At 31.6% G+C, this 17,226-nt stretch overlaps 1 protein-coding gene across 4 annotated transcripts in view; it reads right to left on the bottom strand.

Annotated features, from left to right (window-relative positions):
- LOC140040935 (colorectal mutant cancer protein-like) overlaps nucleotides 1-17,226 on the bottom strand; it is a 92,799-nt gene that overhangs the window by 22,555 nt on the left and 53,018 nt on the right. The window contains exon 1 of one of the 4 annotated variants that reach the window (XM_072087222.1): nucleotides 15,484-15,757. The exons of 2 other annotated variants lie outside the window; for them this stretch is intronic. In XM_072087222.1, coding sequence (XP_071943323.1) covers nucleotides 15,484-15,627 — 144 coding nt within the window. In that variant the 5' untranslated portion in view covers nucleotides 15,628-15,757. Of the gene's footprint in view, nucleotides 1-12,936; nucleotides 13,176-15,483; nucleotides 15,758-17,226 lie in introns of those variants that run through there. One more of the 4 variants, XM_072087224.1, reaches the window with a different exon arrangement.

Below are 17,226 nucleotides of genomic sequence, written 5' to 3'. Positions count from 1 at the left end.
AATGCAATGATGAAAAGTATAAGTGCTGATATATGCTTTGATAACATTTGAACATAAATGTCTTGCATAAAATAAAATGTACTGTGAATGTTTGGAATGTTCCAGTAATTTTCTATATGACATTCAGTCCGTTGAGAAGCGTATCTTGTATTGTTGAAGGAATAAAATTTAATAAATACAGTATATATATCAAAATTTTTTTTCCTAGAACGCAATGTTTTGACAAAGGTAAAAGTTGCTAGTGTTGTGGAATGCTAGCAAGCTAAAGTATGTAACATGGGTAAGTGAGTCTTGCTATTTTGCTTTAAAGTAGGAGAATTTGAGGAATGCAGTTCATCTCACTAGCATGTAAATTGTCACAATTTTCTTATTACTGTATTTTGTCTTAAATGCTTTTAAATAGCATTTTCTTTTAGCTATCATTATCGCAATCTGTACTACTGTGTATTACAGGGGATTAATAATCAATAAGCATAGTACAGTATTTAAATCCATTTAAAAGGGATTAACATTAATCCATATGATTAGGCTATAAACCATCAAATAGAGATTATGGCAAGATCAGAGCACAGTAGGAACAACTGTACTTTTAGACATTCAGCAGAAATTACTGAAATATTAACAATAAACTCAAGGATTATAATGGCACAACTGTTCCTTGTTTGGTACAGTGTTTGCAGGTTCGGTTCCAAATCAGATCTGCGGATTTATAAAGAGGAACTGTCACTTGACATTGAATAGAGAAAACCCACACTTTTAAATCAAGTAAACAAGCAGTAAAAAATGGTAAATTGTAAAATCAGTCATCCCTATCTAAAGCTATACTATTAAAAAGTGTGATGTGCCTAAATATAAGTGATATTCCCAAATATGGTAGTGATATGACATCAATGTCCATATTTCACATTTTGTTGTCACATAAAGTTTGATAGTGTAGACAGAGCTTAAGGTTTACGAATGATTTGTTTACAGTCAGTGGAAATGCTTTATGTCCAGAATGACTGCAGCTTTGTTGGATATTATACTAAGGTTCAGTGGGATGTACTTACAGCATTAAGTCTATAATGTGTTAAAGCCCTAAGCACTAAAGCTTTGCTTGCAGGTATTAGAACAAAGTAATATGTTATGGGTGAAAGATTTAAAACTAAAGCTCAATGTGTATCATTAACTATTGCAAAATACAAAAAAAACCATTCTCTACACCAAAACCTAAATATAGATATTAATGGAGATTTCAAGCAAAAAACCTCAAAATATGTGAATTTGTTACAAAACTATTTTTAAAATATTAAAATATATTAATGTTTGAAGTTTAGTCAATGTTACTGCTGAACTTGCTGTAGAGTATTTAAGGTAAAATCCCTTCTTTGGGGCACTCCTATTAAAGGGACAACCCTATTAAGTTTCATGGAATGTACCATTATCTAATAGGTGTGTTTCATAAAATTTGATGTATTCAAGCTGTAGCTCTCTTCTTGGAGAAAATAGGCCAATTCGGTTTTTATCCAGGTAAGTAAAGCACAAAATAGACAAGGGATATATTTGACATTATAACCTACCCATATTAAAGGGACATCCATATTCAAGGCATATTGGCATGTTTAGAAGGTGTCTCATTAATATGGGTTCAACTGTATTAATACCCTAATTCCATCTTTATGTCACTTGTCAGCATTCCTTTTACATATTATTGCAAAATCTATAAATATATAATTCCTACTTTGCCTGAAATAAAATGTGCATTTTTACACATACAGGCAATTTAAGAAAATCTCCTGCAAAGCTAATCCGAAGTTAATGTGAGCATTTCTTAACCCAAACTACATACTTAAGTGTGGGTTAACAGACATCGGGGAACTTTTAACCGCTTTCTGGCAAGCATTAATAACCCTGTGTTAATATGCAGTTGTACAACTATGCATTTTAAGCTAATACATTGCTCTCTGTATATTAAGCCTGTTATGGTTGCTAAGACATGTTTTTAATAAATAACATTATAACCAGCTGTTAACGATACAATATGTACAGATATGGTAGGCTTATCCTTGAAGCACTCAACAATAAGCTATATACCACATTATAAGTACTATATTACAAATAGTAGCAAAGATGAAATAATCCTTGCATGACTTTCTAAATATGATTTTACCCTATGTTTGAACATTTTGTTGTAAACTTTGACCTGGTCAGTAAAACTGACCGCCCATATTTTTGTCCCCACTATTTATTCAATCAAGGTAGCTATAATACTGTAGACTGGTTTTGGCATAGTACAACTATTTCTACACTATTAAACTAGTTTGACAAAAAAAGTGTGATGTGCCCAAATATGGTAGCGATATGCTCAAATATGGTAGTGATATGACATCATCATGTCCATATTTGGGCACATCACATTTTGTTGTCACTACTACATTTTTTTGTCACATACAGTTTGATAGTGTGGACAGAGCTTTAGAAGTCTTACTTTTGAATCTATCAAATTCAAAGCTATATCTACAATATAGAAAGAGAGTTTGACCGTATACATATAGTACAGTATATATTTTTGTCACTACTACATTTTTTTGTCACATACAGTTTGATAGTGTGGACAGAGCTTTAGAAGTCTTACTTTTGAATCTATCAAATTCAAAGCTATATCTACAATATAGAAAGAGAGTTTGACCGTATACATATAGTACAGTATATATTTTTGTCACTACTACATTTTTTTTGTCACATACAGTTTGATAGTGTGGAAAGAGCTTTAGAAGTCTTACTTTTGAATCTATCAAATTCAAAGCTATATCTACAATATAGAAAGAGAGTTTGACCGTATACATATAGTACAGTATATATTTTTGTCACTACTACATTTTTTTGTCACATACAGTTTGATAGTGTGGACAGAGCTTTAGAAGTCTTACTTTTGAATCTATCAAATTCAAAGCTATATCTACAATATAGAAAGAGAGTTTGACCGTATACATATAGTGTACAGTATAGTAAGTATGTTTCCTATTGAAGTATCTTTCCAGGTGATGATAAAATCTATGGAGGCAACCAACAAACTCACTGACTATATTATTATCAATATCTGTATACCCTACCTCACAGTTACGACAACAAGGCCTCATAATATCCCAACAATGTATAGATTCAAGAGAGTAAAATCCGTACACCAAACCACAGTAAGCCCATTAAAAACTTGCTTTAGCACACAAATATTGCTATTGAATAAAAATATCCACACAAAGTAACCATAACTCCTGGTAAAGTTGTTCCTACACCTGTATAGCTTATGTCTATGGCCTAGTGTTGTACTCAATGATCAGTCTTCCAAGGTTGTATGCAGAGCTGTGCAAATCTACACCAGTCTAATCCTATTTGCTATGAACATGTTGATTGGCTAAGAACGATTCACACTCTGTTTAGCAAAAGTGGGGTTCTTGTTTATTCTACATCATACTTGGCTTTTCTTAGATTATCTTCACAAAGAAGGAATTTGACTAATTATCCAATACTTATGTCAAAGATCAACTCGTTCATTTGCTAGTACTGTATAACTAAACACTTTATAACAATGGTTTATTAATATTACTGTGTAATAAATAGCTTTTAACATGAATTTTTAATTAACTTATAACTATACTGTACTGGCTAATAGGCAACATTTTAAACACATTTGCTTAATTTAAAAAATAACCAAATAATATTTCTTTTTAAAAGATGTATTGTCCCACATAAACATAAACAAATCAGACTTTGAATAGGCCATTTTGCAGTTTTAAAAAAGTTATTAACTTCTGTAGAAAAACAAAATGAACAAAAATAATCATTTCACTTAAAAAGACAAAAGAAACGGTTAATTTCAACCAAAAACCATTGTCTGACCGACAATTTATGTATAGTTTGCTTTAAATTACATTTCTTTCTGGGAAGTTGTTTTTTTTAATCCAGTTTTTGGTCAAAGTGAATAGGCCTAACTATGTTTAATACTACTTCTTAATAAATAACTTAAAGACACCTTCCCTACAATTTGTGACGTTTTGTAAAAATAATACATATATATTACTTTAAAAACATTAAACTAGGTCATTCCTTGTCTTAAATGTTTGTTTTATGGTAAATTACGATAAAAAGTGAGAAACAATGCACTACCTAGGTAGCTTGCGGCGACTGACCTCTCGTGGATGGTCTTTAGGCCTAGCCTAGCTAGGCTTAGTTTTGTAGGCCTAGCTGGTAAACATCGGTAACATACGAACATCGTACGCTAGCTATATACCTAGCCTGACGTATAGTTGCTGCATTAATTGTCTTTCTATTCATGCCAGACTCCGTTGATACAAATTGAGGAAAACCAGTATTTTCGCTGAAAAGTTAGGAGTCTTCCATTTGTTTTAGCCTCACGATCGATCGAAAAGTGGGTGAATTACAGAAGAAAAACAGAAATATCTATCCGCGCGCAATGCATTTTGGGATTTATAGCGGGCCTCTATAATTATTAGAATCGACTTATTTTTCACATTTTTAACCATTTAAAGACGAAAAAAGTTATCGCAATAGGACCATATAGTATTATTTTTAGATTAAATATAGTTTGTGATCTTAAAATAGATCTAAAAAACGTAGGGAAGGTGTCTTTAACAAAATGAAGATCACTTTAATTAATTTAAAAAACTGTAATCATAATCACAATATATAATATATATATTATAAATACAGAAGTATACTGTTAACATAAAACAGATAAAATATTAATCAAAAGTTTTTATTATAAGTGTGTATTATATTATAACATAGCTCAATAGAATTTAAGTAGATATAGGCTTAGGATACAATGAGTTTTTCCAATAGGTTATATAACCATGGTAACAAACCTAGTTAGTAGCCTTGCATATTTAGGTCCACTATAATAAATATATTTCATTGTTATTTATTACATTCATTAATCTTGTTCCAATTCGGTTTGCAACAAACGTTTTCTCTCCTTTCATATTCCCGACATGCATTAGTAACAAAACTATATGATCAATTTAAATATAAAATATATTTAATAGTAATATAGACATCACACATTATTCAGAGATTAAATATTGCATTTTATTTTCTTTTAATTCAAATTGTACAAATTCAAAATGAATAAAAAATGACCGACTTTCTTGTTTGTGTCTCTGAGGTTTTCTTTCAAAGCTTGTCCTTCAGATGAAATGTTAAGCAGTTGAGATTCTGTATATGTCAATTTACACTACAGTATTTTGTTGTGTAATATATATAATAAATCTTAAGAAAATCTTTTATGACCACATAGAATGACATTTTATACATCTTTAGAGATTTTAAAAGAGGCTTAGAAACCAGCACCTGATAGACTACAGTTGAATATCGTAACTTAATGAAACCTTATTTAGTGACGGACTTAATTGAACCTTTCTTGTAAGCTTATTTAACAACAGACAAATCCTTTAAAGCCATGTGTAGGAGAGTTGTTACCAACAAGGAGGAGAGCTGACAACATTAATTATGATACTGTGAAGTCTCCCATAAGGGGAACAGAAACCAGAAACTCTCCCAAACAAAACCAGATATTTTAGGTTTTTAATTCTTTCACGATTCTTTGTGATAACTCAGTATTTATCAGAATTAGAAATTAATTTTTGAATAAAATGTAAATTTAATATTATTTGTCCTTGTTTGTGGAAATAAGTAATCTAATAAATAATACTGTTACATTTTAATGGTTTTTTTTGTAGTTTAAATTTTATGTGTAGTTTTGCTGTGAATTTGTAATACAATATTTTCAGACTTTTTGTATGCTTTTTGTAAATCTTTTATAAATGAATAAAAAACAAATAAATAAAAATTCGGATTAGGCTTTACGTCATCCATAGTGCACGCCTACCATTATTAGATAGACGATCCCTACATTCCCCTACATGTAAAAATGCTTATTCCCAAAAGGACTTTTAAAAATATGTGATATATAAACTAAAACATTAATGTTACAATATAATGACCTTTTATTGTCAGAGGTCAAACACTGTGATAAATCTCATTGTCATGTAATAATAATTCCTCATTGGATGTAATTTATATTAATTCAAAATAATTCTGCAATAATTTCCATTGAATAGCCTAAAAGAATTTTCTAATAAAGGATGTAAGTGGTGGTAAAGAGTGTCTGGGGATTTGAGCATTTAGGGTTATTGGACCCATTGGACCCTATCTGACCCTGAAGGAGATGATCCAGGAATGAGATTAAAGCCCTTTTCACATAGAATTGCGGCAATATCCCAGTAAGCAAGCCGGTATTATTGCCGGTCTAGACCCATTCACACAGAAGGTAATATTACGGTAATTTTACGGTTTTCTGTGTGAAAGGCCACAGTGAAAAGGTGCAATATTTAAAGATTTCTGTTTTCATAAAATAGAGGTCACACTTTTTAAGGGGAAAAAAAATGGCAGGCATCGTCGACGAAACATGCCATGCACGCACATGTGTTTGCTGATGTTGTTTTGTGTGTCTGTTGCTTAGTTTTATTGGATTTTATTTACACTGCATAAAACCTATATTTTTTCCCAACACCACTCTGTGCTAATAACTGCCTAATAGTAGGTCCAGAAGGGGCCTAACGGAAGCCAGCAATACAGAGTTTTTACTCTTTCACACATAAATAAGCCGGCTTTCACAAATTACCGCAATATTACCGTCTTACAGCTGTGTGTCAAAGGGGCTTAACAAACTATAGTACTAACATTCAACAATATGTGTACTATCTTTACAAATGCAGAAATATGAAAATTAATTATTCAAAATTCAAAAACATTTGATTAAATGTTAACCACTAGAAATTATGTCATGTATCAGCTAGACAACATGACACATCTATAGACACTATGTCATGTAATTAAAATGCTCACTAAATCATTCATGTTAAACATTTCAACAAACATCTACAACAACATTTGCTATGTTAAAATTAGATATTTAATGTAATACTGTCAGTTTGTTATCACAAACAAATTGCTCAGAAGCAGGTGCATATAGTATGCAAAACAACTTGTACGTATTATTAAATACAAAAATATTACATAAATTCAAATTATAAAGAACTCTTACTTTTTGTTTTTTTTTGTTTTTATATATTTATGCAAATTGCCAAGGATAACCATAAGCGAATTCATTCACTATCCTTCTTAAAGGTGGCAAATCCGTTCACAAGACAAACATATACACAAGATGCTCTACATAAACAAGGTATTATAATTTGTCATTAGAAAAAATCCTGAAACGAACAGGACTTGAACCCAGGACCATTGGATTAGTAGCCAAGCATCATAACCACAAAGCCACTCCATACCATTATTAGATAATTTACTAAATAATATTATTTTTATTATCATAATAAATATTTTTATTATTGTATTGGTTATTTTTGGGTAATAAACAGGAACAATTACTTAAAACACCACATTTTTATCTGAAATTACTGTAAAAAAAGCATGGTGACTAATTGGTATAAAATTAAATCTAGTTAATTAAATAAATTGTTTTGTTTTGTTTACTACTCAATTACTTTTCAAATTATTTTAATTGATCTATGGATGCTCTAATTCATTGATACAGTAGTTGTATAGGCTTCATTGGTTGCAATACCCTCGGATAATTTCAAAGCACAGTTATCGTTGATATCATTGGATGATGAGCTGATAATTAGTGGAATAGCCGAATACGAGTTTAATGGAGAGTTGAGGCTTTGAGGACTTCTATTTTTATATTTCATAGGAATGAGAGGAATTTGATTGCGAGACAGTAACAAAAACAGAAAGCTTATTGCGACATGATTGACTCTATAATGAAGTTGATGAAAATGAGATGAAGATGAAGTTGATAAGATGAATGATGAGATGAAGTTGATGAGATGAAAATGATGAGATGAAAATGATGAGATGAAGATGATGATGAAATGATAATGATGATGAGATGATAATGAAATGATGATGATGAGATGATGATAATGAAATGATTATGAGATGATGATGAAATGATGATGATGAGAGGATGATGATGATGATGAGATGATGATGATGAGATGATGATGATGAAATGATGATGATGAGAGGATGATGATGATGATGAGATGATGATGATGAGATGATGGTGATGAAATGATGCTGATGAGATGATGATTAGATAACGAAAATGAGATGAAGTTGATGAAAATGAGATGAAGTTGATGAAAATGAGATGAAGATGATGAAATGATGAAGATGTTGAAATGATGATGAATCTGGTGGTAACGATGGGATGATGATGACATCATGATGAAAACGGTTGCGATACGTACAGCAAAACAACACACATTCATTCAATAAAAGACTTTCTAAATCAACACAATGAAAAGATAGGACCCAATAAAAGAGCAATAAAAGAATATTAAATATTAACGAAGAGTAACATAATTTAATGTCCATTTTCATCTGTCTACTTTTGTAAAATTGCTTTGTGTTTATTTATCACTGACATTTTAGATGCTGCATGGTTGTCTCGCTTATACAGAAATAATTTTTCAAATCTTTAACTAAAAACAATGTTACAATTGAGTCAATCAATATGAAGTCTATAAGAGTAGGTTATACCAATACGATATAGAAAGACTTGTTATTGATGCATTTAATGACTAATTAACCGAAGTCTAAGTACCATTGATCTGAACACCTTGCTGAAACCTTTGCAGGTGTCTGCTGATTCATCCTTGTGTCAGTAATTAATTAAAAAAATTTGACTGCTATGGGCGACGAGTAACAAAGATAAGTAGGAGCTTAAGACCAATAACTAAGTAAAATAAGTTTCAGCTTAACAAACAGTAACAAGGACAAAACAGTAACTTAAGTACAAGAGGGCGCCATGTGTCTAACGAAGAGGGCGCCATGTGTCTAACAAAGAGGGCGCCATGTGTCTAACGAAGAGGACGATGTGTGTCTAACGAAGAGGGTGCCATGTGTCTAACGAAGAGGACGATGTGTGTCTAAAGAAGAGGATGCTGTGTGTCTAAAAGAAGAGGATGTTGTGTGTCTACAGAAGAGGACACAATGTGTTTGAAGAGGATGCTATGTGTCTAAAGAAGACACTGTGTGTCTAAATAGGACGCTGTTTGTCTAAATAAAAGGACACAATGTGTCTAAAAGAAGAGGATGTTGTGTGTCTAATGAGGACGCTATGTGTCTAAGGAGGATGTCGCTGTCTGGCTAAAAGAGAGGACACAATGTGTCTAATGAGGACACCATGTGTCTAAGGAGGATGTCGCTGTCTGGCTAAAAGAGAGGACACAATGTGTCTAATGAGGACGCTATGTGTCTAAGGAGGATGTTTGTAAAGGATGCTGTGCTTCTGAAGAGGAAGATGTATGACTGGCGATGCTGTGTGTTTTAAGAGGATGCTGTGTGTCTAAAGAGAGGACAGTGTGGTGGTACATCAAAACTGAATTGACCGTATAGGTCGAAATAGGACTAGTTAAAGTTTGAATTGATAATTTGAATTCATATATTTTAATAATATACCAGATGTTCCACTATTAAAGAAGGAAAAGCATTAGATGATTCAACATGAATGATTTAAATGATCATCTGTATAAATAATAATTTACATTAATTATCTCCAAGGTGAAAGAAACACGCTGCAAGACATTAGGATGCAACGTGTATATAGGGACTAGACTAAAATCAATAATATCATATCCATCTATTCAAATACGCTGAGTCATCAATAGCCCTACTCATGTCCTTTGTTGACCCAGTACTAGATCACTAGCTATCACTGAATGTATTTAATAGTGTTATTCAATCAATCAGTGACATAAGATGGGCTTCTTAAGAATGAACTGTTAGTATTGTTAGGAATTAGAAAACAAAGCGAGCAAACTATAAAATGAATATATATTTCTATATTAAAGATGTATTTTTCCCCAAAAACATGAAAAATGAAGATTAATTAAATCAGACTTTGAATGTGTTATTTTGTAGTTTTAATAAAATTAATCACTTCCATAGAAAAAAAAAATAGTTTTCACTTATAAAATGACAAAATAAATGGTTAAATTCAACCAAAAATCCATTGGCTGGCAGCCAATTTGAGAATTTTTTGCTTTAAATTACATTTTTTCAGGTAAATAAATCTTTTTTCGATCCAATTTTTGGTCAATGTGGATAACTATTATGTTACATTAAAATGGAATATTTAAAAAAAAAAATTTAAGAATTATTTTTTCAGGGTGACAATACATCTTTAAGTGAATAATTTTAATATTAAACAAAGATTAGAACATTAGCAAGGTATGTTTCATAATGATATCAAATCCAAGTTTACTTTTATATACTTAAGGTTTGAAGTACTTTATATTATAACTAGTTAAAATAGATATGTTGCTTAAGGATACAATTCATTTGAATAATTTGAACAATTAAAGGTCATATCATCAACGCATCTTGTAAGACCAGGTGTTCAACGCCTATAGGTACGGAATAACTTAACATATTATATATTATTTTTATGTATTGGTAGTATGATACAAATTCATATTTTGTCTATAATTTTAATTTCACAGTCATAATATTACATTGTTAAAATGTATAATTTAACTAATCAGTTTATGAAAAAAGTTTCGGCAGCAGATCATTCTAGGTGGGAATGACAATGTAGGGCATACCACATTTTTTAACAGATAGTTTAGTTGACAAATTTAGACACAGCTAAGATCCATCTGCATTGTAATGAAATAAGAGTGTCTACCTAAGCTCTGTCTACACTATCAAACTTTAAATGCGACAACAAAATGTGATATGCCCATATATAATGATATCATATCACTACCATATTTGGGCATATCACTACCATATTTGGGCATATCACTACCATATTTGGGCACATCACATTTTTTTGTCAAACTAGTTTGATAGTGTAGACAGAGCTTAATACAGACATGCTTTCTATTGTTACCTTTTTAACACATATTGTCAGTGCATGTTTCTTCCAGGGTGATGAAACATGTTAATTATTGCATTCAAATTATTTCATCGATCATACATAAAACATTAGTAGTGTCAACACATCATTTTTCATTATATAGTACTGTAATACATATATAGTATCACATTACAATATAATAGGTATTGCTTACAATCTGCTACCCTGGGGATCTCCCATGTACTACCCTGGGGATCTCCCATGTACTACCCTGGGGATCTCCCATGTACTACCCTGGGGATCTCCCATGTACTACCCTGGGGATCTCCCATGTGCATTTAAAAAACAAAACAATGAAATAAAAACAAAAATCTACTAATGAAATTACAATCATAAAAATGTTTTTGATTAGTAATACAATTATGAATTAATATTTTATTGGCTACCATTCATCATTCATTTATAAGCATTTATTAGTAATTTGTTTCAGATGAAAAATAATAAATTCGACCTCTCAGAAAAGCTTTTCTAATAATAATCATTTGTTGAGGTAATGTCCTTTGTTGTGTTACATCCATATTTTATCTTTTGTTTGCAAATGGTAGATATTTATCTTGGTCATAGAATTGTTGTTGGACAGGCTTTGGCTGGAGAAGACAATCTAAAGCTCTGTCTACACTATCTACACTAACTTTATGTGACAAAAAAAAAATGTGACGTGCCCATATGGACATGATGATGTCATATCACTACCACATTTGGGCACATCGCTACCATATTCAGGTGCATCACACTTTTTTTGTCAAACCAGTTTGATAGTGTAGACAGAGCTTTAGAGGATTGATGCGATGCTGATCGACAGGATATATATTGGGTTAAATTGGGTTAAATAGCAATTTACTGTAGAACTTTCAAGACAATCATTAATTTTTAATTTATTAATTATGTATATGTTTATGTTTATTGCCGGTCTGTCAGATAGTCCGATGACTTTCCCGCCTCGGCTGCTTTGCGTATATCTCCAGTCCTGTCTGTTTTCTACTATTCACCAAATCGTTTCTATCTTTTATGCTATTGATTATTTATATAATAGAAATTATTTATTTTTCATTAGGATATGTTACATATTAATACATGGATTACAAGACTTATGATAAAATTGATAGCTAACTTCTCAGTTTTTGAATAAAGTTATATAAAATTATATATAAATATAACAACATTAACTTCATCCGAAAAAAAACACATAAAAAAAAATCCTTATTACAATTTAGACACCAGGAAGAACGCAATCTGTATCCAAACATATTTTAAAATTGGTATAAATTGTAATTGTTATATGCGATGTAAGACAGAAATGACCATTTAAGTGTGTTTACTAAAGCCATCTAGTTCACATTGCCAGCTTCCACACTTTGAAAATTAATTGCCAGTACAAAACGTTCTACAGAGGATTATCCAAGGTGTTTGTACTAAACGTGTTTACGTTATCTAAACGTAATGTCGCACATCAACGAGGTTTCTGTTAAGCTTTTAAGCACTGCATTCTAAGCAATGTTTATAGCTTTTTTTACACCGTTTTGGTTGCCTCCCATTGGACAAATCAAGTCAGTGAACTCGGGAAGCTGTCAAATAAAATGTTAGCAATTTGTAATTTATAAAATTGGACATCTTTCAGGATATCTAGGAATGGAAAAACAATGGATCTATTCTATAGTATATGTTGTTAATTTGTAGCTGTTTGTCTATGTTACCTGCTAAAAACACCAGATTCCCAAGTGTTGTACTGTATCCTCCACTTTGGAAATAGACACATTATCGAGAATAGGCTGCTTAAAAACATAATCTAATGCTACCTTCACAACTTACAATTTGTCGTTCTATTTCAAAACAAAAAATATTCCCTCCAAGATAAATCCTAAACTAAATGTACATTAAATAATGCAATATTAAAAACAATGACAATTTAAAAAATCAAGAAAATAACAAACCTCTGCTTGTTGTTTCATCCTCGGGTCCATCTTGACCCTTCCACGACCTCCAAGAATTGAATCCAGGACAAAACAAGTTTTGAATTAAAATGCCTTAATAATTTTCAGGAAATCAGACAAAACCACATAGAAGTTGCTATCCAATAGACACACTGTATTTACTAACTCCGAGGACTATATTTAGCAATGAAGTTCCAATATAGTGCAAATCCACACCAACATACTTTAGTATATAGCACAAACACTGATAATCTGAAAACTGTTAGTTATTGTATTCCTGTTTGATTTTAAACTTTCGCAGTGTAATTGTTATGTGTTTTTAATACCTTCTACTTATATTATGGAAATCTGATCAGATATGCATGGAATAGTGTACTTGATAAACGTCAGCGATCGTAAACAACTCGTGAAAAAATGTCACCGATGTTGCTCAGTGACAATCTCAACATACAGGTATGTAATCAATTTGTATCAATAAATTTATGAAGCACTAAAAATATATTTTGAAGAAAATCACAAGTTTTTACTCAACGGCATTAATGCTGAATCTCTACATGGTCGGCCATAAATATTAATTTATATATGTGTCAAAAAATATTCTTTGAAATGTGCAATGTAATAAATTATTTCAGAAATTGCTTTCTGGAGATAAAGTATATAAATCTTCAAACCGTGGACACTGTTTTATCAGCCGTGCATTACTACATACGATTTGGTCTGCCGATTGTGCAAACAAATTCAAACAGATATTGTTGGGTTACATCTCCAGTGAATAAATTTTCTTATCTGGATACGGTTTTAATTAAGTTTAACTTAATCCAATTTTTATAGATAATCCTCGTATTTGTAACTTCTGTACCAAACAATAAAATGTCTTTCTTTTCACGGTTCCTTTCTATTGTCCACAACTGGTCAGTTATTGTCCACAACTGGTCAGTATAGTAATGTAACACTGTCTTTAATTACAATAAAAAGAAGGTACAATTGTATTCTTGTCACATCTGCAGCTATTTCTAATATTCCCATATGCATCCAATCAAATAATAATTCACTCAGTTTCCAATCTATTTGTTGAAATTATTTAGTTTTCCACTTTATGAACTTTATTACCATCCAGACATGATCTATTCATTCATTCCTAATTCTTTTTAAATTATTTTTTTTCACAATTCTGTCCATGCTTTGTGAGTTTTATTATTATCCAGAGTATATAACTGATTAGGTAGTAATTAAAGAAATATGGTTGTAACAGAGAAACAGATGTAAAAATAGATGAATCAATCAATGTAAAGATCTACTGAAGTCGTACTTCCCTTCAAGTCAATTGTTCACACAGATTCATTTATTCCAGCTGACAGATCTAAGTTCACAGTAGGTAACCTAACTTCACACAAAAGAAGAAAATTGTCATGAAAACAAAAAATGAGTGACATCTTGTCAGAGAACTCTGCTTCATGATTTATAATTTAGTTTATGCTGTGAAAATGCAATAAATCTATATTGGATTCAAAGCTGTTTCAACCTCTTGAATTTCATGTCAGCCATCTACAAAATGCCTTCTTGAATTTCATTTGATGCTTCAACAAAAAATAATGCCTTTTTTGGATTTGATTCATCAACAAAATGCTTTCTTCTGTCACTTTTTAAACAACTGCTCGAACTTCAACCGATTTAAAAACAGGACAAAGCACAAACATAAAACCTTTTCCAAATTGTCATTTGTACTATAGACAATTTATCGAAAACCAGGTACTGCTCTCAGTGCAGAAAATAAAGATATTCTAACAAAAACTGCAAATCTACTCCTGTACAATTATCATTGGAAACATGACCTCTATTCAACTTCCATTCAGAACAAGATTTTGTATAAGATATCAGAAAGTTACCAACTTATTCTTGACCTTTAAAGCTCTTCATCTTCAGACAATAATTAACAGTAAAGACAATCACAATATAAACTTCTAGAATGACCTTCCAAAAAATATTCTATCAAGCTTTTGGAAAATGACGCTAAATATCATATGAGCACCGTTTAGTGGTCTGGTGGTAGAAATATTAAGCCTTTAAATACCTCGCCTAGTGTATCAACTGTGAATTGAAACTGCTTATATTCAATGTAATGGTATCTCAATTACCAAGGAGCGTGGTTTGCTTAACCAAAATATCACGCTTCACTGAACATCCATCAACACAACATACTGTGAATGCTGCCCTCAATTTGTCAGCACTATAATCAACTTCCAATAAGTTAAACACTAGGTGGTAAGTATCATTTCATCAGTACTGTAATTACAACAGACAAATTTAGTGTCTGTTTTGACGTAGATTCTACTAATACCTTTTCCTAGTTGAGAGGGATGGAGTTATACACTACACTGTGTATGATACAAAACCATAACTCTGTAAGTCTGAACAAGCTTTAATGACTTTTTAGTCGCATATGATGCATGTACAGTAAAACTAAAATACAGAAGTTTTCTAAAACATTAAGAAACCTTTTTCTTCATTTATAAAATAATATAATTTGTTTATGACACATTCACTTACCATTCGCTCTCTTTCTTCTTCCAAAGACTCTTCAGATAAAGACGAGTGATCACTAATCCCGTCACCATTTCTTGATCTTCTTGTATCACCAAATCTCTGGTGATTTTGAGATCGGCGATGATCTTGTCGATAATAAAATCCCATAATTATATATCCAAGATTATCAAGGGTTAGCTTCTGAATAAAATACTCCAAGGTAAACTTAGGCAATGAAAATGTTATTTCATATTTGCTGGTGCCAGGTGGTAAAAATGTATAATTTTCTAAATATATAGTTTCAGGAAACAATAATTAAGAAAATATGTTCTGTTTAATCCACAGGAAAAATGAAATAATAATTCCAGGAATCAGTCACACTAAAAAAAAAGTTTTTCATAGAATAAACACACGCTGAATAAAGTTTAGGAGGTATTACTTACAATACTAAAAGCTCATGGCAATACCAGCATGTTTATTTGTCCAGTATTATGTCATATGTTATAATATAACACAGCTTCATTTGCATATGCAAATTAGGTTAAACTTTACAGTTAAATCAAATATCCTAGAATCAACAAACAATTTTGTTGTTGCGTATTAGTTTCCACTTGATAAATAAAGTTCCCAAACACAAACACAGAGCTTCCCATGCAGGTTAGGCCATCTTTCCGCAGCTGAGTATGTTCACTGAAGTCACCTGGCCCCTATCATTCATACCATATGCCTGCTGAGCATGGAAACCACATCAAGACCTATCTAACATCACAGCTCCCCTATGTTGCTAGATTTACACTATATTGACCTTGAACTGAACTGTGACCTGCCATGATTTGACCTACTCAAGAAATAATAAAGCAGACAATAAAAATGTCATTAATACCAACAGTGGGTTGGAAGTCAAGCTGGCAAGACTAAACTAATGTCTGATAGATTTGCAATGTAAAATGTACCTCTTCGTGTATTTCAATTTCGCTGCAAAACATTTCCGTAAAAGTTCACCTGTTCATGTTCATAGATTTCTTTAATCTTCAAAAGAAAACATGATGAATTAACCTTAGGTTAATTTGCAATCAAAATCTAATTTTGTCGCTCATCTCCTCAACGATTCTTGTTTTTCTAGTAGTTTCCAATTTCTTTAGGTATGAAGGTCCTGTAGATATCTGTCCATAGGAGGCTGAGATCTGTACTTTTGATCTTTTCCAAGAATAACTATACCAACAAATAATACCAATTACAATACCTTTTTCACAGCATTTGCACCGCCAGGAAAACCATGTAATAAATTTATGTTATGGAAATGAACACGTAATCCAAATTGAATCTACAAAGAATGTTACACAACCAGCCCTTACTGATAGAAAGTAGTGCAATACATAGAAAAATCCACTCGTATCTTGCTTGTCGGACGCAAGTACCTGTAACACGCACTCAAAGTATCTAAATGCTAACATTCAATCAGTTACTGTATGTATATTGTATGACCAGCGATCAACAGAACATTGTGAAGGTTTGATAACACCACAAATGTATTGTTTTGTCTTATCCAAACCCAAGGTTAATATTTACTTAGTATATCATTTAGCAAGTTGCACAAACAATGCAAGTCAAGTAACCGTGGCAACACGACACAGTCCTACACACATCAAGAATTTTGGATCTGACTTCCTGGCAAACTTTTTGATTATTTAAAATAATTAATCAAGTTCCAAATATACAAAATCTAATTGTGTTTCTACTTTAAAGTAAGGTGTCCCTCCTGGGAAA

Source organism: Antedon mediterranea, chromosome 2 (assembly GCF_964355755.1).
Source record: "Antedon mediterranea chromosome 2, ecAntMedi1.1, whole genome shotgun sequence".
Classification (NCBI taxonomy): domain Eukaryota; kingdom Metazoa; phylum Echinodermata; class Crinoidea; order Comatulida; family Antedonidae; genus Antedon; species Antedon mediterranea.
This window is presented reverse-complemented; position numbering and strand designations above follow the sequence as displayed.